Source organism: Nyctereutes procyonoides, unplaced genomic scaffold (assembly GCF_905146905.1).
Source record: "Nyctereutes procyonoides isolate TBG_1078 unplaced genomic scaffold, NYPRO_anot_genome, whole genome shotgun sequence".
Taxonomy (NCBI): Eukaryota; Metazoa; Chordata; class Mammalia; order Carnivora; family Canidae; genus Nyctereutes; species Nyctereutes procyonoides.
Window position 1 is genome coordinate 57,170,473 of NW_026575047.1, and position 24,323 is coordinate 57,194,795.

Here is a 24,323-nt window from a genome sequence, read left to right on the forward strand (position 1 = left end):
GTGATTTTCCTCTCATTGGGGGCTCTGCTCACAAAACTAGAGGAAGGGATATGACACCAGGTACAGATACCCCATCATGGAGCAAAGTGTTCCCTGTCCACTGAGCAAAGACTGGATTATCCAAACACCCCACCACCACCACCTAATGCACACAGTGCACAGTAGGTGCTCAATAACCAGACTGACAATTTCAGATTCTCCAGGAATGTTGCTTTTACAGATCAATCTGCTTCTAAACATCATGTCTTAGTCCAGGAAAGAATACTTATCCTCTCCTCAAAGATAACAGAAAGTAGTAAGTCAAGCCCTTTTACTTAATTTTGCTTTCTTCTTTGGAACATACAGTCACACCTATACACACATACTCTCACACACATACACATGCCTGTGTATACTCACACATACTCATAAGTGTGCACACAGGAACATATGCACAATCACTGTGTGCACATACACATGCACACCCTCTCAGACATAAACATACACATCCATACCCACTTCTGAAGAGGAACTTGGTGTCATTTGGACAGATCTCACTCTTGTCAGCTCTTCCCACTGGTAAAGAAATTTCTAGTCCAGAAACACACACACACAAACACACTCAGCTCAAACTCTTTGCAATTGTGGATGTGATTCAACTATATTTAGGAAAGTGGGAATTTTATTAAATTTCTTTTTTTAACAATGAAAATATAATCAAAGAGAATAATAGCATTTCATATCACATATCACCATAAATAGAACAAAAACCTATTAATGCTTTGGTTGTCTTTTTCTGAAATAAAAAATGACCACTTGCAATTACAAAAAAGCATTAAATTAAATGTACATAGAGAATGTTCAAGTTTTCATGCATAAGATCTTTTTGGATTAATATGTCAAGTTATCTTAGTACTATCAACCCACAGCATTTAGTTGTTCTCATTATGATTACCATGCTTTACTCTCTTTACCCACTGATTTGCTAGACTATAGGTTGAAGGCAAAGAATCCAGGGCAAAGTGATGAGGATTAGAAACAAAAATCTTATTATATAACCAAATTTACATTTCCCATGAAGTAAACACAGTTGATATTGCAAAACATGGTATATCTCAGATAATTATATTAGCTACCTAACCACATTGATTTGAATATCCACACTTGCTAGAATTAAAATTTTAGTCTAAATATAATTATGCTGGGACTCCTGAGTGGCTCAGCAGTTGAGCATCTGCCTTTGGCTCAGCTTGTGATCCCAGGGTCCTGGGATTGAGTCCCGCATCAGGCTCCCTGTGGGGAGCCTGCTTCTCCCTTTGCATGAATCTCTGCCTCTCTCTGTGTGTCTCATGAATGAATGAGTGAATAAATGAATGAATGAATGAATGAATGAATAAATAAATAAATAAATAAATACAGTTGTGTTTTCAAGTAATGTTCTTTCTCAAAGTCTTTCCTGTTGCATATTTCATATCCTTCAACTAAAGCTACCTGATTGTTAAGTTTGGGAATGAAAATGTCCCACAGTAGAAATTATGAGCTTAGTAACTACACTTCACTGTGTAAAAGAAAACCATGAATCTTTTTGTAAAGGTTTGATATTGACCTTTCCAATTAACAGGCCCAGATACCTGTCTTTGTTTTGCACTCAGATGATGGATTGTTTCCTCTTTGATTCCACAGCAGAGCATCTAGCTAACTTAGGTAAAGACTAACAACCTAAAAAGCTTAAGGAAAAAAACAGCTTTGGTGCAAGATCTTGCAAACAGTCCTTATTCACCTCCTGTGGTAGAGATAATTTTGAGAGTATGCATAGGTAGAAACAACTAACAACAAAGTAATTTTGTCTCCTACATATATGGATGCAAAGTGATTTTTCCCCAAGCTCCTTGAATTCTGTCAAGTAACTCAAGAGAGGCCTTAACTGTCCCTTATAAAGGTAACCCTGTGCTTTGTTAGCCTGAGTGCCTGGCATTCAAGAATGTTGCTGGGAATTTAGTAAAAATTTATGTGCAAAATGGAGGTAAAGCCACAACACTGTCTTGGAATCAGTGCAGGTCTAGATATTAGGTACATCTTTTAAACTAGTGCTTCTCAGACTCTCCCCAGCCTAAGGAAAGTTTCCACACTAGTTTCATTCTTCTTCCTCAAAGGGAGCATCCAGCAGGCATACGTGCACATGCCTGTGCACACACTCATGTGCACACACCCACACACACCTGAGAAAAGCTAGCTACCATAGGCTTAAGATTTCAGCTTTTTCTGAAATCCTCATAATCCGCAGCTCCAAACAGCCTGAAGCAAATGGCCCTGTGGGTATAGCCAGGGTTGTGGGCAATTATCCCACAGGTCTACCCAAGAGATAAACTAGAGGAACATTTGTTCTCAGTAAATTAACCGACATAGAAGTCATTCCCTAAAGGTTCCTCCCTGATACTAACATAGTTTGTTCAGCAAGATCTCAGGTCTGGACTCTCCCACTGTATTCAGGGAGGCTTGCCCTGCCCTGGCTCAATGCCCATCTGAAATTCCAACACTCACCTAATATTTCACGTCCCTCCTCAGCGCCTATCACTATTTACAAAGGTCACATAAACATGATGACAAGAAAGACATCTGCCTCTTTGGATCAACAGATTGCTTACAACTGCATTGAAGCACAGTAGGTGCTCAATAAATATCTGTTGAAAGAGTAAAAAATCACAAAAATGAAATTCTAAAAAATATTTTTACATTAAATGGTCAGCCTAAGGAACTGTCATTTCTGCAGAAATCATCGTGCAAATGTTACAGACCAACTAGTCTAGACACTTCTACCTGAATAGAGGCTAAAAGCATGCAGCCTCATGGGCAAGACTATGGGTCAGAATGAGGGTGTGTGTGTGTGTGTGAGAGAGAGACACACACAGAGAGAGAAGCAACAGCAGATGTCCAGTGCAAAAGGGAAGGACTGCATGCTGGAGAATCCCCGCATGCATGCCAACTCAGGAGGTGACAGAACCCAGAACTGCCTCCACTCTACCCTGATTCAGTGATCCACAGCAGGGGTGCCTTGGGAAATCTCATATCTTCACTTAATATTCACTTTATATTCTATTTTTTTAAGATTTTACTTATTTATTTATGAGACACAGAGAGAGAGGCAGAGACATAGGCAGAGGAAGAAGCAGGCTTCCTCTGGGAAGCCTGATGTGGGACTCAATCCCAGGACCCCAGGATCATGACCTGAGCCAAATGCAGATGCTCAACCATTGAGCCACCCAGGTGCCCCAAGATTTATATTCTAAAATATGTGAAGCTGTTTTTAAAATGTCTGTGCTACTATGAATGTGAGAAGCATGATAAGGTCTGATACCAGGAGACCCTGAACAAATTCAAATTGTTATCCTGAGAGCTTCATGTGAAACACTGGGGTTCTCTATTACTTCTGGGTTAATGTCAATTTGGCTCCCACTTTTAAATCATATGTTTATTTTGAAGTCCTATTATCTATGTTTCCTTTGCCAGAGTTCAGATGGCTAGGTAGTTTAAAGTCCTGGGATCATCACCCAGTGTCTGAGAGCCCTATACTCAGATTCAAGGGCCTGGGCAGATCATGCATGCTGCCTTCCTGCTGCTAGTCTTTGAATCCTGTTCAATTTCTGTATTGGGAGTCTGCTGGTAAACAAACAATATCCTCTAGATATTGGTCCCATTGCCTTAAATCATTAGAACCTGCAGCACATGAACCAAGTCCCTCTTTTCTTTTCTTTCTTGTTTTTTTTTTTTTTTTTTTTTTTTTTTTTGTCATGGACCAATCTAAGTTATTTATTTAAGCCATCTCCTGCCATAAGCAAAGGGAAGGAAGATCAGTGCAGTGATCATCATTTGATGCAAGAAAGAAGGTGAGCTTAAGGTTCATGTGCAGAGGCATGGTCCAAACTAGTTCTGTGCTCCCTACACTGGGTGGTATTCCAGAGTCTCTTTATTCAGCATCATAGCCAGTGGGAAGCAGATTCACGTGAGAGTTATGGAATACAGTATGATTACCATCTCCCCAGGTTAACAGCTTGGACCTGATGCAGAGATGGGGTAGGTGACACACTGGGGTCTCTTATAGTCTCCATGATATGACTTCAGGAAGATGTTAAGCTTGCTCAATCCCACGCCCGGGGTCACTGTGAAGTAGGTGAGAGCCTTCCACGTGCCAGCTCAGCTGTCTGTGCCATGCACGCATAAACCACCCCAGCTGTGCCCTGGCTGAGAAACCAAGGGATCCTGAGGCTGCTACCACTTTCAACCTGGACAGCCTCAGCACTGCCCACGTCCACCTTTCGTAGCATCCTTCCCTAAGCAAACAAGCACTTCATCAAGACTTTTGGAAACGGAGCTACGTTTTTGCCTCATCAGTAGAGGGCCCTCTGAATGTGCAGGTCTGGGCTCTACAGGCTGGCTGTGGAGGGGGCCACCACACAGCCTTTGCCCACTGCAGCAACTGGATCCACAAGAAGGCAGCATTCTGAGAGCCCAGCCAGTGCCCAGTGGCCAACAGCTGCCCCTGGGATCTCCAAGGTCCCTGGCTTGGCACTTTCTTGTGGATGGCTGACTTGTGGCTGATACACCCCCTCAGAAGCTTTTCTACCATTATGTGAGTAATGGCTGTGTCCTCAGCCATGAAAACAAGACTCAACCTTAGGGACCTCTTCCCAGGGTCAATGACTGGTCTATCAGCGAGGTCTGTATTTTCTCAGATCTTTGTTCTTCCTTCACAATCCCCCACTGGAGTTCTTTACATATAACTTGCCCTGACTGAATCAAATGTAATTTCTGCCTCCTCACCAGACCCTGACATACACAAAGAGTCCCTGTCACATTTCTTCACCTCAGTTTTGCAAATTGCTTCTAATTTAAGTTTTCCTAGGGACTACCTCTTCCAACAGACCATTCATCAAAATGGCAACATATCACTTATCTGAGACACACTAGCTGACTTCATTCTATGAAAAACCCATTTCAATACTGAGAACTAAAATGTTCCTGACCTTGTAATGCTGTAGTCAGAACTCTGGTTTTTCAATTGTCAGGCTTTTAATTTTTTTTTAAGTTTTTAAACATTTTTAATTTTATTTTAATTAATTTTAATTCCAGTAAAATTAACATAGTGTAGGATATTAGTTTTCCAACTGTTAGGCTTTCAAATGCCAGAAACTTCCTATTTTTTTCTCCACAGGGCAGTTCTTATGTTTCAGAATAATAATGTATGAATGGGAATTCAGCTACCAGAAAAATATCTTGGACTTTTAGAGAAAAAGGAAAATAAAAGAAAAAGTGAAAAAATATACCAATAACAGGGACAATGTGCATGCATACTAAAGAATTTGGGTGCTGATAAACTTTTATTTTATTTTATTTTATTTATTTTATTTAATAAATTTATTTTTTATTGGTGTTCAATTTACTTTTATTTTAAATCAGAATTGCTTTGGTTGTTCATTTTGGCTATTTTCACTAAATTATGGCTCAACTCCATTTACTTCCTCAGGCATTCATGGGCCTGATGGAGGGTGATACAGAAACAGTCTGTAGCCACCCTTGAATAAACATCCAACTTACAAACAGCTCATTTATATAAAGCACTACCAAGCTATGAAATGTTCCTGTTGTTGTTTGAGAAAAGAGTAGGTGGAGGTTTTTAGATATTACTGGGTTTAGCAACTGAATAAAACTAGAAGATGTGAAACATGGAAGATATTCTTGAGAGTTGACCAATGAGACACACCTATGTGGCTTTCCCTACACCATTACCCCAAACATGTATGCTCTGCTCTTCAGTTTTCAAATTTTCATCCATTAAAGATTCAAATGTATTAATTCATGTTGAGGTCATCTTCCATACACACCAGCCACTCTCCCAGGAGGGTAACATTCTAGCCCTTGCAGCCACTTCCTCATAACCGCAGGCATGCTGAGATGAGATGACGAGAACCAGGCAGGCAATGCAGCCGCCGTACTGATTTCAGGCTTAGTCAACACACTGCTCTGTGCCCTGGAATTCTGGGCTCTAGTCTAGTAGACTGTGGCAGGCCTGGTGGAGAAAGTATGGAAATGAAGCCAACCTTAGGAAAACACATATGCATGTGGGCCTCGGGGACAAGGGGCTGGCAGTGGAAGGTGAGCCCCCATTTATTGCCAAACCCTGGAACACAATCAATGCAGAAGTTGGAAACTTCCAGCACTGGGCCCAAATTCCACCAGCTCTCCTGATCTGGTATGATGACAGCACCCCATTTTTTTGAAAAGTGCTATTCTTAATATTTATGTCAGCTCTGTGTCATTCCAAGAAAGATTTGAGGCAGCTCACAAAAAATACTTGGCACAAAAGAAGGCTTAAAAGAAAAGTAAATAAGTGGTGACTACTGTTACCAATACTGCTTTACATATTTGAAAGTTGCTAAGTAAATCTTGGAGGTTCTCATCACAAGAAAAGAAAATTGTAGCTGTGTGTGGTGATGCATGTCAACTAGACTTACTGTGGTGATTATTCCACAATATAAACAAATAATGAATCTTTACGTTGTACACCTGAAACTAATATAATATTGTATGTCCATTATATCTCAACTCATTTACAAAAGCGAATGAGGAACTTGTGGAAGTAAGTGGGGGCAGATGCTGCTAATGATAGTAAGTGCACTGTAGGTTGGAAGAGTGTCAGGCTCTGAAGTCCCCACCAGTGAAGGCAAGGCGGGAAGCCCCAGCTTGTAGAATTCTCTTTGGCCTTCTGATAAGTCATAGTGACCAATGGGGGAGTTATACATTCATTCATGAGTGGGAGGCAAGGATGGCAGCCCCAAATAAATCCTGCCTAATAAACAACCCTCCCCCCCAATTCTGACAGTGTTCATGGTGAGATCAAGAAGCTATAAAACAAGCCAACTGCTCCAAAGAAGCCTTTGGTATTGATTCTAGGGATGGTTCTCTTATAGGAGGAGTTCAGGGAGAGGTTTTAGTGACAGAGGAAGAAAGTTCCCAATATATGATATTGATTGACACATATTATGTGACACAGGAAGAGACTCCCCAGTGGCTCCTTTCTGAAATGCAGGTACTCATTTCCTTGGGTACTTCTTTTTTTTTTTTTTTAAGATTTTATTTATTTATTCATGAGAGAGAAAGAGAAAGAGAGAGAGAGAGAGAGAGAGAGAGAGAGGCAGAGACACAGGCAGAGGAAGAAGCAGGCTCCATGCAGGGAGCCTCATATGGGACTCAATCCCGGGTCTCCAGGATCAGGCCCTAGGCTGAAGGCAGCACTAAACTGCTGAGCCACCAGGCTGTCCTCCTTGGGTACTTCTTAAAGACTCCTTCCATATAGGCTGATGGCAGGACTGCCAGGCATGATTGAGACAGGCAGCAGCCTAGGACAGAGCAGGTGTCAGGGTTCAGGGTAGCTGACCTCCCTCCCAGACACTCCTGATCCCTGACAATTCATGCTACTTCCATTTCATTTTTTTCCTTATGAATATTTTATTTTTATTTATTTTTTATTTTTTTGTATATCTTTTTATTGGAGTTCAATTTGCCAACATATAGTATTAACACCCAGTGCTTATCAAGTGCCCCCCTCAGTTTCACTTGGAGTTTGACCCCCACACCTTCTACACAGACCTGCAGGGAATAGGTTAGAAATCTCTGACAGGGTTTGGATTTTCCAGCCACAAGTCTGTTGGTGAGTGTCAGCAGTCAGACCTCACTTCTGCTCCTACTTCTCACTCTCCATCAACTGTACATCTTTGAGCTGTGGCTGAGGCTCTCTAAAGCAGAATTCAGATATGGGAGAGCTAATGCCAAACTCAGAAACACCCTTGAGGAGAAAACATTCCAGAGCTACACTCTCAGAATAGGGCATTACTTCTGCAGCGCTATTTAGCAAACTAGAAAAACAACTGAATAAATGTTAACAGTCAGCTAGTCATAAATATTCTTTGTAATTTTAAATACTGTTTTGAGAAACTCCAAAGTCTACAGTAGAAATCAGAATTATAAACACTAGGTCCTGTTCCCTGCAGTCACAGGCTAGTCATGGTTGCAGGAGGTCAGGGATCCTCTCAGACGCTCAGTTCCACATCTATCCACTAGGAAAAGTAGCCTGGCCTGATGGGAGTGGCAGGGGAAGGTGGTGGTGGTGGGGGGCATAAGGGGCAGGATGCAAGTGCTCTGACACCCAAAAGCTAGCATGGGAGGTACCATGTGGATGTGATGCTCAGGATACCCTGAAAGTATCAGATCACTTACAAGCTCTGAGAAGCCACGGACCACCTGCCGTCGCTTCAGATTGGTCTCTCCATCCAGGTTGGCAGTCTCAATGTGGCACAGTCCATCAGGGTCACTGGAGGACAGCAGCAGAATGTCTGCAGGGATGATCTCATTGCAGCGAAGACGCACAAAATCTCCCACTCGGATTTCTTTCCAGAATCGATTCACATACTGCTTTTCCTCCCTGATAAAAAGACTACCATTAAAAAGACTGGCAGAAGATCAATCATACCTAAATCTGTGTGATGGCACATGCAGCTCATTTAACAAATATATCTATTTTCCAGTATGTTAAAAATTTCTATAATAAAAAGATTTAAAAGGGATATTCATAAAGGCCACATATAATATGACTCCATTTACATAAAGTATTCAGAATAGGCAAATCCAGGGACACAGAAGGTAGATTAGTAGCTGCCAATGACTAGGAGGAAGGGAAATGGGGAGAAATTGTTTATTGGGTACAGGCTTCCATTTGATTAAAATGTTTTGGGACTAGGTAGTGATGATGGTTGCACAACACTGTAAATGCACTAAATGTCTCTGAATTATACACCTTAAAATCGTTAGAATGTCCACCCATAGGTATATACCCCAAAGAATTAAAAGATAGGACTGATATAGATTCTTGTACATCCATCTTCCTAGAAGCATCAGTTATTACAGCCAATGATGGAAAACAACCCTAATGTCTAATGCTGAATGAGTGGATAAGCAAAATGTGGTATATATGAACACTGGGAATATGATTCTGCTATGAAAAGGAAGGGAATCTGACACGTGCTACAACATGGATGAATCTTGAAGACATTTTGCTAAGTAGAAGAAGTCAGTCACAAAAGGACAAATACTGTGTGAGTGCACTATTATGAAGGAACTACAAAAGGCAAACGCAGAGCAGAATCTGTCTACATCTCACTATCCTTCTCCTATCTGCAGTATGAAATAATAATAGATGCATCCTCTTCAACTCATTCAAGAAGTAGATAGCACATGCCAATCACTCAGAACAGCAGCCAACAGTCAGCTTTCAACATCAAGTAGTTACTATTAATAAATTCTTAGATGGAAACCGTATTTGTAGATTTCTTCTTTAGGTTTTTTTTTTTTCCTACTCTGAAAATATAGGCCAATTAATCCTACAAAGGGCATTTTTAAGAATTCCTTCAAGGCTGCTTTATCCATTTTTATAAATAAGTATAGAAACAGGACTGTATTTCAACATGATATGCTATAAGGAAATTTTAGCAAGAAATCCTCTGGCTTATAGTGTTGAGGGGAAAGAAAAAACACACACCAAAACACATTTCACCTTAACCATCACCTTCTTACTGTTTCCTGTCTCATAAAATGCCTCTCCTCGCCTGAGTTCCTGGAGATTCAGGCCAGTCTGGATCTCAAGGTGGACCAAGTCAGTCACATCTAAATGACTCCTGAACTTTAGAAGAAGTATTGAGAGTTTTACACATCTATTTAACTCCCACGCTGTGGATCTGAGGAAACCTATGGGATACTTCCAGGAGCTCCTAGCCATCAGCTGCCCTAGATGTGAAGGGAGAAGTATCCCCTTCCATTTTAAGCCTCTGTTTTCTTTTTCTTCTAATTCAAGGCCCACCAAACCAACCATGTGCAAAGCACAGTTTGGCCACTATAAGACCAACAAAGATAAATTAGACAGCTCTGTACTCAAAAATAATGCAGGCAAGACCAAACCACTGGATAGCAACCCTTGAGGACTATATAATCAAGCCCACAATGTGAGCAAAGGTATTCTTCCTGGGACAATCCAACACTCCCTACAAGGCCAGGGTATTCTTCAAGACTGCTTCAACAGCTGTGAGGAGGTCCCATTAGCTTCCAGCTCGAGGTCAGCTGGCTCTGAGATAAGGGACAGAATTAGCACTCAGTCATCCAACCATCCTGCTGGCTCACTGCCAGTATGACCTCTTCCCTGTGGACAGACAGCCTTGATGTGTGAAAGATGAAACATTTGAAAATGTTCCTATCTCCTTTTCTAAAGGTCAAACCTTGACTTTATATCATTGCAAGCATTACTTCCTTAGTTTCTCTCCCTTATCATTTGTTGAGAAAGTACAGAGAAATCTGAAAGAGCCCATCCTCTTCCCAAAGAAGTTTCCCAAAGCGAAGTCACTAATTAGTCAGAGGAGGGCAGCATACACCCTGAGAGTGAGGTGGACAGGCTTTGTTGTGATGGGAGTTGCCATGGTGGTAACAGACTTGCCCAGGGAGGGGCACAGGAAGGTGATGACAAGGGGAGGAGCAGAAGTGTCTGTGTTCAGCTTACCTTAACTACATTCCATTTATAGAACTCATCTAATATAAAGTCAGTTTCCATCTGTCTTGGAGTCTTAAATCATTAGCTTGCCCACTCCACTGGAGCACTGTTTTTAAAAAATAACAACTTTGGTGGAGGCATTGAGCCTCCAAGGAGATTCTCCCTGTTGGAACACCCCCAACAGATCCCGATGTGGCCATGAACTGCAATCACTGGGTGAGGAGATATCTGGTGACAGTGCTGGGGAGTGGATCCCTGTGAGCCATGGAAAGAAGAGGAAGCAGGACAGAGGGTGGCTCCAGGATGCCTGAAAGAATGCAGGCTTCTGTGAAAAGGTCCTGCAACTCACAGGAATTCCTACAGTAGGTCGGATCCTTGGAAACCCAAACCTGGGCATCATTTGTGAAAGAAGAGCAGCATGACAGAACCTTTTGACACCTCAACAGACCAAAGATTCCCCATCAAAGCCCCACTGTCCCATCAACAATTCCAGCTGGAGCATCAGTGCTGAGTCTGGACCCTACACCAACCCCTGCAATGTTCCTGCTTACTTTTCTGTAATTTTTATTATATAATTATATTATATATTAAATATATTGTATATACTCTATGTGCATATATTATATGCTATATTATATATTAAAAACTCACCTATAAATGTGTCGATTTTTCAAAATAAGAACATTAAGTAATTTTAATGATATAGAAATTTTAAGAAACACTGCCACATATAAAGAAAAAAATCAAGCTAACTTAAAAGAAAATTAAAAAATAAATTCGTATGGATATATGCAATATGTAATATATATTACATATAACATACACATTATATATGAGTAACCCTTCTTCTCATGGACCTCATGAGGAAGGTATAACACTTATTTTTTCCCAGCAACTATATTTGAACATAGGGTCTTACGTTGAAATGCAGTTGGAGGGCGTGGTCCTAATCCAATGTGATGGACATCCTTACAAGAAGAGGAAGAGACACCAGGGATGTGTGCACACAGAGGAAAGACCATGTGTGGTCACAGTGAGAAAACAACCATCTGCAAGCCAAAGAGAAAGGCCTCAAAAGAAACCAGTCCTGCCAACACCTTGATCTTGGACTTCAATCTCCAAAACTGAGAGATAATAAACTTGTTTAAGCCACTTGGTCTGTGGTGCTTTGTTATGGCAGCCTGAATAGACTAACACCTAGTAACTGCAATTCCCATGAATCCTTGGGAAGGACAGGCTCCCAAGCTACAGTGACAGAGAAAGAGAGGCAGCAGAGAAAGCAGGTAGTGGAGGGCACTGTACCAGGTGATTTATCTACAGGCATGTGTCCCACACTCCCCTACACATCTGTGCACAGGAAAACACTGCAGAGAAGACAGAAATAAATCTCTGACACAATACTACATAACACTGGCCTCCTAATGACACTCTCCTTCAGACTTTAATATGCAGCCGGTAGGGATCCCTGGGTGGCGCAGCGGTTTGGCGCCTGCCTTTGGCCCAGGGCGCGATCCTGGAGACCCGGGATCGAATCCCACATCAGGCTCCCGGTGCATGGAGCCTGCTTCTCCCTCTGCCTGTGTCTCTGCCTCTCTCTCTCTCTCTGTGACTATCATAAATAAAAAAAAAAAAAAATATGCAGCCGGTAAACAATTTAGAACTCCCTTATATTTCCTTAGGTCAGTAAGGACGCAGTTCAGGGTGGACAGAATGGGTGACCCTCCTCTCCATGGTAAAAGTCTCAGGAGTGCACACTGCACCATGGCTGCCCTGTCAACTCTAACCCCCACCAGGGAGGGGCCTGCACTCCTCCAGGAAACGAGGACTCCCGTGAGACACACAACTTGTATTTTTTTTTATAGTAGCAAGGTTGGAAATCTCCAAGTCCTCAATACTCTGCATTCCTTCATAGCAATTAGGAAGTAGCACTGTTTAGTTTGCCCACATAATATTCTTTCTAAAGAGAGGATTCTGAGATGGCCCCAAGATCCTCAGATCAGTCCTGGGGTACACACTCCTGCCGCCCCAGAGTGAGGTAGGGACTGTGAATGTGGTGGAAATCACTCCTGCTGATGTAACTAGGGTGACCAATCATTAGACTATGGGCCAATCAACAAAGAGACCATCTGAGTGGGCCTCATGGAGCCACAGGAGTCCTATAAATCTGGGTCTAAGGCCAGAGACAGGAAATCAGACACTGAAAGTGGCCACATGGCAGCGCTGAGACTGTGGGGTCTCAGTCCTAACCGCCACTGGAATTACATTGCACCAAGAACCCAAAGAGCCTAGAAAAGGACCCAAGACTCACATAAAACCATAGGCCCAGCCAACACCTCAGTGGTAGCCTCTTGAAACCTTGGCCAGAGGACCCAGCCAATCCATGCCTGGACTCCTGACCCCCAGAAAACAAGTTAATACATCTGTATTCTCTTTTTTGACACACAAATTCCTATTTAGGTGTACATCACGGTGAGTCAATATATTTATACAAAATGATCCCCAAAGTGTAATTACCATCTGTCACCATAGAAAGTCATTGTAATATTATTGACTATATTCCCTATGCTGTATACTACAGCTCATGACCTACTTATTTTATAACAGGAAATTTGTACCTCTTAATCCTCTTCACCAATTTTACCTGCCACCTAACCCTGCCCCACTCTGGTAGCTTTATTCTCTGTATGAGTGAATCTGTTTTTGTTTTGTTCTTTAGATTCCACGTATGAGTGAGATCCTACAGTATTTGTCTTTCTCTGACTTACTCACTTAACATAATACCCTCTAGGTCCATCCATGTTGTTGCAACACTGTTTTCAGTTGCTGAGTTGGCAGAGCAACAACAACAAAAAAATCAATATGCCCCATTTCCATTTTCTGCACAGAAGCAGGAGCTAGATGCTCCCCCTTCCTGGCGCTCAATTTTGGACAGCGTGTAACAAACTAAAGATTCTACCAGGTACCAGAGTTTTATAATCTGCATACTTGAGGAAAAGCTATTCGGCAAGAAAAGAATGCAGAGCAAGATCCAAACGTGTTTTTCTCTCTCCCATAAACTGGAAGCCCATCGAGGGCATGAATAACATATTAAAATGTGGGAAAACCCTGAGGGCCTGCGTGGCTCGGCTGGTTGAACACCTGACTTTTGATTTCAGCTCAGGTTATGATCTCGGGGTCCTGGGATCAAGCCCTACATTGGGCCCCATGCTCAGCAGGGAGTCTGCTGAGAATCTTCTCTCCCTCTGCTCCTCCCCCCTGCTCACTTATTCTCTCTCTCTCTCTCTCTCTCTCTCTCTCACATAAATAAAATCTAACATGTGGGGAAACCCTGAAAATGTGCAGTCTTGAAATAGCAGCTATGTTATAAATACTACAAACATGGTGCACAATTGTTCCACAGGAATGTCAACTGGCTCTTCTAATTAGCTGCAATTCCCTGCTCATAATTCCTGAAAGGTCTGAACTCTGGTGTGTTGAACCAAGATTTCAAAGTTCATGAGTAAAAAAAAAGAGTGATTCTTTTGAAAAGTGTGTGGGGGGGGACCTAAAAGGGGTAGAGTGATAAAGATGTCTTATATTTAAAAGATCCACAGATGAAGCCATAGACAAAAGCAAGTCTTTTCTTAAGAAAAGCCTTGCCACTATTTTTTTTGTTTCTGTTTTTCTGCACCAACCACCTCACTTTGGGTCTGCTCTTTCCTCAGCTGAACAGTTGAGAATATTAAATAAATGATTTTGAAAATGTTCTGAGGCTAATGTGAGCTTTTTGAGATTAATAGATTTCCCCTTCTAGGAAAATCTATTACTAACATTTTATAATTAGTCATGCTGAACTTGGTGATTTTCATCTGAGCCTTTTTTTTTGTTCAAAACAACAAAATGCAGGAGTGAAAAAATAAGGAAACAAGAGGATAACCAATGACAAATTTTATTTAAAGACAAGCAGTAAATAAAATTTTAAGATCCCTTAATTCATCATTTTTGGTTATTTAATGTTTAGGCTGAGTTAAACTATTTATTTGTACTAGTTATGTTTTTTAAGGTTCAATCCCATAAAAGGAGATACCTGACTTACAGAATTCACAGGAATTACTCTAAGTAGTTGAAAGCATGTTTTTCCTTCAGATCACTGTTCACATAGCTCTTCTTCATGAATACAGGGTTCAAGATATATTGGTCAGAATGTCTTGTTAATGTTTTATCTTTTGAAAGGCATCGGAGTCAGGACGCCTGGGTGGCTCAGTGGTTCAGCGCCTGCCTTCGGCTCAGGGCATGGTCCTGGAGTCCCAGGATTGAGTCCCACATCGGGCTCGCTGCATGGAGCCTGCTTCTCCCTCTGCCTGTGTCTCTGCCTCTCTCTCTCTCTCTCTCTCTCTCTCTCTCTCTCTCTCTGTGTGTGTGTGTGTGTGTGTCTATGAATAAATAAATAAAATCTTAAAAAAAAACTTAAAGTTTAAAAAAATGCACTTGCAGAATATGAGGGAATTATACTTTCATCTTTAATGTACTGTTTCCCAGGAGATTTGCATTTAGGTTACTGGCTATCATTTTCACTACCTAACAGTAAAGCAGCTTTTGTTTTTTTAAGGTGACAATAGGTTCCAATTTGCCACAACCAGTCAACATCCCTGGTGACCCACTGCCACTCCTTGTACAAAGACAGTCACAAGAGTAATTGGATCATCACTGCCCTCATCTCCAACCTGGTCTATGAATTCAAGAATGAAATTCTGTTTTTAAGAGTCCTCCCGGGCTGCACAAAGAGGCATGCTCATTTCTGATCCCACACACAGGCTACTCCTCTATTGTCATATGACATGATCATTCAAATTCTGTAACAGTGTAATCAATACAAAGTAGCAACGGGTGTTTGCAGTGCCAGGCTGCCCACAAAATACCACAGGCCACATGTCTGGGGCTGCCACCTGCCAGCTTCCAGGACATCTTACAGTTGGAGATTATTGCTTCTTCTCTATTTCGGTATTTTAGGAGAGGAATGAAAAAGTTCAAAATGGCTGCAACATGAATACACATTTGGTTTTCTTACCCTTACATTATCTAACAACATGACATGGCCATATTCTATTGTATACTTCCCCTTGCTGTAAAAATGTTAGCTTTAATTCAATGGCAAACTATTTTCACAACTACACATGGGAATCCCACTCCTGTCCTCTCCTCATTCACCACACCCACACCCTACTCAGGTGCTGGCACTGGAGGCACACAGGAGTAATGCGGCACATCTCACTTGCCTCCCGTGCTGTCTCCCTTCTGTTAAAAATGTCTCTCCTTTAATAAAACCAATCAATAAAGGAATATCCTGGGTGAGGATGAGCAAGAAATAAAGTGAGGATGAGAAAGAAGAGATTCAGGGTTGTGTTTTTCAGTTTCTTTTCTTTTTTTTTTTTTAAAGGTTTTCACATTACAGTTTTTACGTACAATTTAATGCTCAAAGGAAGAACACTTGTTTTGAATAGGCAATTGGGGACTGATTCCTAGAAGAGGGGACACCTGAATTTAGATCCTAAAGAATTAAAAGAATCTTTTCCTTTTTTAAAAATTTTTTTAAAGATTCTTTTTCTTAAATTTATTTATTCATGAGGGATATAGAGAGAGGCACAGACATAGGCAGAGGGAGAAGCAGGCTCCTCATAGGGAGCCCGATGCAGGAATCGATCCCAGGACCCGGGACCACTCCCTGAGCCAAAGGCAAACGATCAACCGCTGAGCCATCCAGGCGTCCCCCTTTTCAAATTTTTTAAAAGATTTTATTTATGTATTTGAGAGAGAGAGAATGAATTGGGGGGATGGGCAGAGATATAGGCAGACACCCCACTGAGTGCAGAGCCCAACATGAGGCTGGAGGCAGGGCTCAATCCCCAGACCCTGAGATCATGACTTGAGCGGAAGTCAGATGCTTAACTGACTGTGCCACCCAGGTGTCCCACAGATGAAAAGAATCTTAGCCTAAACCATACCCCAAGGGGACTACTTATACTAAAGAATGGAATTTAGGGAGAGGCTAGAAGAGCACTGCCCAAATCAAAGATAAGGCAGGGTTGAATCAAAAGAAGTCAATTCAGAAATAGAAACAGGAAGAAAGAATGGGCATGGAAATTTGACTATAATCTATATGACTAGACACCCACCATGAATGATTAGATGAGAATGGGCATATGATAAATAGACATTTCTCCAAGGAAGACATATAAACTGCCAAAAGACACATGAAAAAATGTTCAACATCGCTGGGCATCAGGGAAATACAAATCAAAACCACAATGAGATACCACCTCACACCAGTCAGAATGGCTAAAATCAACAACACAACAAACAATGGATGTTGGCCAGGATGTGGAGAAAGGGGAACCCTCTTACATTATTGTAAGGAATGCAAGTTGGTACAGCCAACTCTGGAAAACAGTACGGAGGTTCCTCAAAAAGTTTAAAATAGAGCTACCCTGCAACCCAGCAATTACTCTACTAGGTGTTTACCTCAAAGATACAAATGTAGTGATCTGAAGGGGCACCCGCACCCCAATGTTTATAGCAGCAATGTCCACAATAGCCACACTATGGAAAGAGCCCAGAGGTCCATCAACAAATGAATGGATAAAGAAGATGTGACACATACATACAACGGAATATTACTTAGCCACCAAAAAAAAAAAAAAAAGAAAGAAAAGAAAAAGAAAAAATCTTGCCATCTGCAATGACATGGATGAAGTAGAGGGTATTATGCTAAGTGAAATAAATCAATCAGAGAGGGCTGCCTGGGTGGCTCAGTGGTTGAGCCTTTGGCTCAGGGCATGGTCCCAGAGTCCTGGGATGGAGTCTCACATTGGGCTCCCTGCATGGAGCCTTCTTCTCCCTCTGTGTCTCTACCTCTCTCTCTCTGTCTCTCTCATGAATAAATAAATAAAATGTTTTTTAAAAAAATCAATCAATCAGAGAAAGACAATAATCACTTCACTCATGTGAAATATAAGAAACAAAACAGAGGAGCATAAAGGAAAGAAGGGAAAAATAAAAGATGAAATCAGAGAAAGAGAGAGAGAGAGAGAGAGAGAGAGACAAACCATAGGAGACTCTTAATCATAGGAAACAAACTGAGGGTTGCTGGAGGGAAGGGGGGTGAGAGGATGGGATAACTGGGTGATGGGCATTAAGGAGGACACATGATGTAATGAGCACTGGGTGTTTTATAAGACAAATGAATCACTGAATTCTACTTCTGAAACTAATACACTATATGTTAATTAATTGAATATAATAAATAAGAGAATGGGCATGTGAGTATCCACATCTCCAGCCCTGGTGGATGTAATGTGGGAGCCACTGACCTTACACAGGAGTGCGTCTGCTGTGGGAAGGAAGAGAGTCCAATTGTGATATCTTCAAGGCGCTAGTAGCGTATGTGGGTTGGCCTTGTAGGAGTTGCCCACAGCTTTGAAGACAAATGCAGATAAAGATAGGAATCTGGAGCTTTATCTCACTAAGTCCTCACACAATCCTAACACTATATTCCCACTTAGAGAAATAAAGATGGAATGACCTAACCAAAGTCACAAGCCAGGAAGGCAAAGGACCAAATCTCCAGGAACCATGAAGCCTCAAGGGCCATTTGCTTTTGAAAGCACTCCTGATCTGGTGTCCTAACAGAGGAACAACTACAACTCCTAAAGGAGTTGTCTATTGACAACTTTGCAAAATTCCAAGCCAAAAACTTTTTATTTTTTTCTTTTAAATTATGCAGCCCAGAGACCAATGTAGTCTGAAAGTAAAATACTGATATACTTGAATAAGGGTGGAAAGGCAAACAGTCCTAGACCTCTGCAGTGTTTGACACAGATTTCAGTCCATTTGTCTGACCGTCTACTTATTTCCAAACAACCAGAGCAGCCACATCCAAGGTTAGAAGTCACCAAATTGTGGTCTCTGCTACAAACTGGGAAGTGTGTCCTAAATGGGCCTTGGCAGATTGAGAGATGAGCTCATCCCTAACTGCGGCCAAGAGCCTCTGAGCTTTGGCAACCTGGACACCACCCACTTCGGACCTCTGACTCTGGGGACACCCCTCTGGGGCTGAAGGGCAGTCAGTGGGTTGTCACTGGGGCAGGAGAGCAGGTTTTTTTGCATGGCTTTGGAATGAGCTGGTAGCTTTGACAAGGGCTCCCAACTTGGGTAGGGCACACATGGCACGGCTGGAGACAAGGCTATTGGCCAAACTGCTCATTTTCAAATTCGCCATCTCGCCTATGGCAGGCATCTTACTGGTCACTTCTAGGGAAAGCTGCCCCCACCTTTCTTGAAAACTTCTTCCCCCAGAGAATATTTCCAAACAGTACTAAGCAGCTGACTCTGGAATGATCAATAATGAATGATGTTGCCTCACATCTGGTCACTGCTCCCACCGAGGGCTTGAAACCCCAGCACAGGCACTGTCTTGCCTCATAATGACGGATAAGTCATTAAGAGGCACAGAGGAAGGAGAGGAGCTGGGGGCTCAGAAGCCTGAACTTCAGCACCTCAGGTGCCTGGTCCATAAATGGAGGTCTGTCTTCCCACAGAAACTGTTCACACCTAACCCCCAGCAGCCCTTCATTCTGGTTGCACAGACTTCCTGCTCTGCAGGTGGGCATCAGACCATCCACAAGGATCTTCAAATTGAGCAAGGCCACAGTCTCTATTTTGACATCACTTTCCATTTTTTTTGTGTGCATGATTTTCTCATTATGCTTTTGAAACAAGATTGACTTTGCTATTTTCCTCATTATGCTTTTGAAACAAGAGATTGACTTTGACTAATAAAATCAGAAATATTACAAGTGAACAAGTTACACCTTACAGTTAAATTGTGGTTTGGAGTTAAAGCAAGAGCCGCTATTTTGTTTTCTTAACTTAGAAAGATGGCATAATCATTCATTGCAGTTAAGTAAAATAGAGCACCCAGATGAGTAGAATCACAGTGAAAATAAGATTGCGTGCTCAGCACCATACTTTACTATTTCATTGGCACAGAACAATTAATCCCTGTAAAAAGAGAGTTCTTTTCCAAACATCAAATTGACTCTGGCCTCTCAGTTTATCACAGTTCCTGTGATAAAGGAACTCATCCCATGGATGAGACAGGCTTGTTGCAACTAAACTAAGTTCTGTTACATCTACTAAACCAACAAAAACAGTTGGTAGAAATCTCTGGATGCTTTGCATCTTAGACAAGAACTGAATCCATATTCTTCCTCTCTTGAATAGTTCAAGGCTGAGCTATATTCAAATGTAAAGTATTTATAAAGATCCACAGAACACATTTTTAAGAAAAAGAGAAGACCATGGAACAAACCTACCATGCAAACCAACTAGACTGCAGCATCCCCAGCCTGGCTGGACTTTAGGACTCCTCGGGCCCAGGAAGGGGGAGCAGCACAACATGTCTGAAGCAAACAGAATGAAGGAGAAACCAGGACACGGTGAGGCAAGCCCTAAATGGGAGGTTCACGGCAAGTGATCCAAGAACCTCGTGGAATAATCATCAGTGCCAAGGCCCAATGCCTTGGGGATAAGAAAATCCTCCATGGAAGTTATTTTTCATCTTGTAAACAAATGAAGGCGTGTGTGTGGAGCACAGAGAGAGAGAGAGAGAGAGACATAGACAGGAAAAATTCTCACAGCACTTTAAAAAGATCCACTGAGACTCTAAAATTATCTCAAATTTAATAAACCCTCATTTACACAAAGGCAGAGAAATGAAGAGCCCAGAATGAGAGACAGTGGCTTTAAAGCAGGAGTTCTCAACCTCAGCACAGATATTTGGGCCAGATAATTCTTTTTTTTTTTTTTAAAGATTTTTAATTTATTCATGAGAGACACACAGAGAGACAGAGACATAGGCAGAGGCAGAAGTAGGCTCCCTATGGGGAACCCTATGTGAGACTCCATCGATTCCAGGACCCCAGGATCACAACCTGAGCCAAAGGCAGCCGCTCAACTGCTGGGCCACCCAGGGGTCCCTGGGCCACAGAGAGCTAGCCACCTTGCTTTACAGGATGTTAAGCAGCATCCCTGGCTTCCACCCAAGAAATGCCAGCAGTGTGCCCCTCCCTATAAGCTGTAACAGCTAAAAATGGCTCCAGACATTGCCAAATGCCTCCTGGGGGACAAAATCATCCCAGGTTGAGAAGCACTGCTTCAAAGCACCTGTGACAAACATTCTGGAAAATGGATTATCAAGTAAACATTAACTAAACCAACATATTTTTTAAATCATATACATGAGAAATCAGCAATGAAACAGAAATGGCAAAATCTGCCACAGGAACTTGACCCAAGTATGTTGCACAACATCCAGAATGTGTCTTCTTTCTACCCTAAGTTGAAACATCTGCTCCTCTGGTGAGACATGCTAATGGCTTTTTAATTTAATACTAAAAGTCAAAGGCAGTGAGAAGATCCTTGGGAGTGGTTTTCCTGCAGTTAATCTTATGATTAGCAAAATTACCAAAAGTATAGTAATTTAACCCATATGCATGAAATGTATTTTCTAAAATACTTATTATTCCAGATGTCTTCTAAAAGCTACATGCATAGCAAGAAATGCTCCAGATATATATAGAAGCACATGTGTAGAAGCACATGTGTGCATGGAGAAGACTGCTCAAATGAGTCTATACTGAGCCTTCTGAGATACAGTCAGAAAATGCAGAATTTCCCATGTAACAAGGGCCTCAGGCTTCTTTAGAATGAAGGTGAGGTAGATGAAGTTTCCCAGCCTACACTGTATTATGCTGGGACCACACAATTATTTGCTACAATGCAACACTGCCTATCCAGAAGAAACAATTTTTCTCAGGAAATATACTAGCCTGTGACAGAAAAATGATACCTTAAGCCAGATCACTTAGAAAACCCCTGGTGAGTTTCAACTTTTTTTTTTTTTTTTTTGACAAATCATTTCTACTGCAGTCTTTTCTGAATTTCATGGGACATTCTCAAAAATAATTCCTTAGATATCAAGACCAGGGGATCAGATTCATCATCTCAATAATAATAAGATTACTGCCATTTGAAGCATGTAATAAACACTTGGGGCACACTTTTAGAGTTGCCAAGGTAATTTCTACTACAATAATTCACTTGTTGGTATGATATTCTCACAAAATGGGCAGAAATAATATGATCCACATTCTGGCAGGCAATGCCCTAAAGCTGGAAGAGGTCCTGTGTCTTTAATAATTTTAAAGGCACCAATTTACATTTCTCCATTGGAATCTCCATTGGAATCTCCATTGGAATCTCCATTGGAATCTTCATTTTCCAAATCCTCCCTTTCCAGTTGAAAAGGTAGGAGAGGGCACTCTACCTTTCTATCTGCATCTCCCTGACTCCCAGACCAACTGACTTATTCTGCGAATTAACGCCTATGTTCCCCTCATTTTTTCTATATTTTTTGCTTCCTTCTTGACAATTTGTGAGAACTTTCATATTAAAAATATTAACCTCCTTTCTGTCCTCTGCCTTGAATTTTTTTTCTCTAAAGTATTACAGTTTTTATAATGTTTATTTGTGGCATATTTTGTCATATAACAGTTAAAATTTTTATTTAGTTACATATGCCTGACCTTTCTAGGCCTAACTCAGAAAATCTCCTGTGCCCCTGGCTGTAATGTGGCTTCCTTGTTTTGGGGGGTTGGGGGTAGGAATGCAGAGTTCTCTTCATATTTAAATGTTCAAACCAATTGACATTCATTTTTATAAGGTACAATCAAGGATCCAATGCTATTTCTTCCACATAGCCAATTGTATAAACACTAATTATTAAATAATCCTTTTCCCATTGAACTTAAATACCTACTTTAAAATTCTCACATACAGTATCGGAGGTTTATCTATTGTGTTCAAGCAATCAGCGTGTCATTTTTCCTGTCCACACCGTGATACTAGTGGTTTGATTGCAGTGTATTGGATCAGCTGCAGCACTGGGTGCCCCCCTCTGGGGGAAAGAGGTCCCAAACCAGCTGGGCCAGCAATGCAGAGTGACTGCTGGATGGGTTCCTTACCCTTACTCTGCAGGGCACCTGCAAGTCGTGTACACCCTTATGCTGTAGCCCATGTTTCACTAACTGGTACAAAGTCCTTCCTTCATCTTTTAAAAAATGTTTTGGCTCTACTGGAGCATTATAAACCTTTAAGGCCATTTTATTCAGTCCCACCTTCTAAGCAGCATCGAACTACACACAGGCATATCCCCCTTGGGAGTACTGGGATTATGACAGCACTGACTCTCCTACCCAGGGCCACAGGAAGCTTTTCATCCCTGAGTGCTTGCTGACATCCTTCAGAATGGTACTACACTTTCATCAGAAGGGCTTTGAACCTTTCTTTTTAAATTTATTCTGAGGTCTTTCACGGTTTTTGTTCCTACTTTCAGTAGCTGATCTTCCCCACTTCCCTTCTTCAGTAGACTCAGTGCCCTCAATTACTATGAGCAGTTCTTGTTTGTGTGGCCACAAGTGTCACTGCCCCCAGCTTGATTTCTCTTGTTCAAACCATCTTCCTCTCCTGGGCAGCCCAGCCCCTTTGGAGGAATGGTTACTATTCTTGCTTAGCACACCTGGATTCTGCTGTGCTTTCTACAGTGATGGCAGGTCCCCTCCTGTGGCAGGTGAAGTAGCTCCCCAGCTGAGAGAGGAGCACAAACCTTTACCCCTTCTCTGGCAGTCTCTTCCAGCCCCAAGAGCAAGAATGATACCAGGGACCTGGGCATGTGGTTACCCTTGCATGCACAGTCACCTTCCCCACTAAAGGCTAGAAGACTTCCAAGATGCTCTGCTCTGTGGGACTCACCTCAGGGCTTTCTAATGGTGCTCTCCAGTGCCTGCAGCCCATGGCAGGTAGGCTGCACCAGTGCCTTCCATGGCCCCAGATGGACTAAAGACTGCTCCAAAGGCACCTAGCCCCCAGTGCCCCACCCTGCTCAGGTGTGTGAGGGCTGGAGAGGGAAAGGGTTTGTTTGCTGGCTACCATTTCCCCAAAGCTCCCTGCTTCCTCTGAATCAGAATTTGAAGGGTAAAAGTCTTCATTGATGACAAGATCCTCTCCTCCCATTTGCTATTCTGAAGGGACTAAAAACCAGAGCAGCACAGCAGTTTTCTTAACCAATGGGCATGGCAGACTGGGTCAGTGCAGCCCAAACTGTCTGTCACTGCACCACTGGGAAGTCTTCCTAGGGCTTACTGAACAGCACTAACTTCCAGATCGTTCCCTGACCAACACCCTGGGTTTCTCCCTACTATGCAGAATTAGAAATCATGCAAGCAACTTCTTGTCTATATTAAGCCTTTCTAAAAGAATCAGTATAACAACATTTCTCCATATTACAAATGTCCCTCAATTATGACAAGCTACAAAGTTTGGTCAGTAAAAAACCTCAAATAAGCACTGCTCTTGTCAGAGAAAAATAGAGGGAATATTAAAAATAGATCAAAGTATGCTGTGGTGACACAATTTCTTTTGATGCAGTTTGTATGGTGATATAAGAAACCTTTGGTATTAATAGCTTGACAGCCAAATTTCAGTGTTCTCTAGTAGAGCAGTAATGGTAGCACTAACCCGGGGAAACTGATTCACCCAATATTTTTCTGAGAAAAATCAACAATGCTAGAATTAGGAAGGAATGGTGAACTCTTTGTTTTCCTCCTTGGGTAAAAATATGGTGACAGTGGCCATGCTGACCATCACCTGCATGTCATCATTT

The 24,323-nt window shown here is 41.9% G+C and overlaps 1 protein-coding gene across 1 annotated transcript in view; it reads right to left on the minus strand.

Moving 5' to 3' along the window:
- Nucleotides 1-24,323, minus strand: part of ATP10A (ATPase phospholipid transporting 10A (putative)) — a 189,377-nt gene that overhangs the window by 99,258 nt on the left and 65,796 nt on the right. Inside the window, 1 exon segment of the mRNA XM_055326486.1 lies at nt 8,251-8,467. Within this exon segment, the coding sequence (XP_055182461.1) occupies nt 8,251-8,467 (217 nt within the window).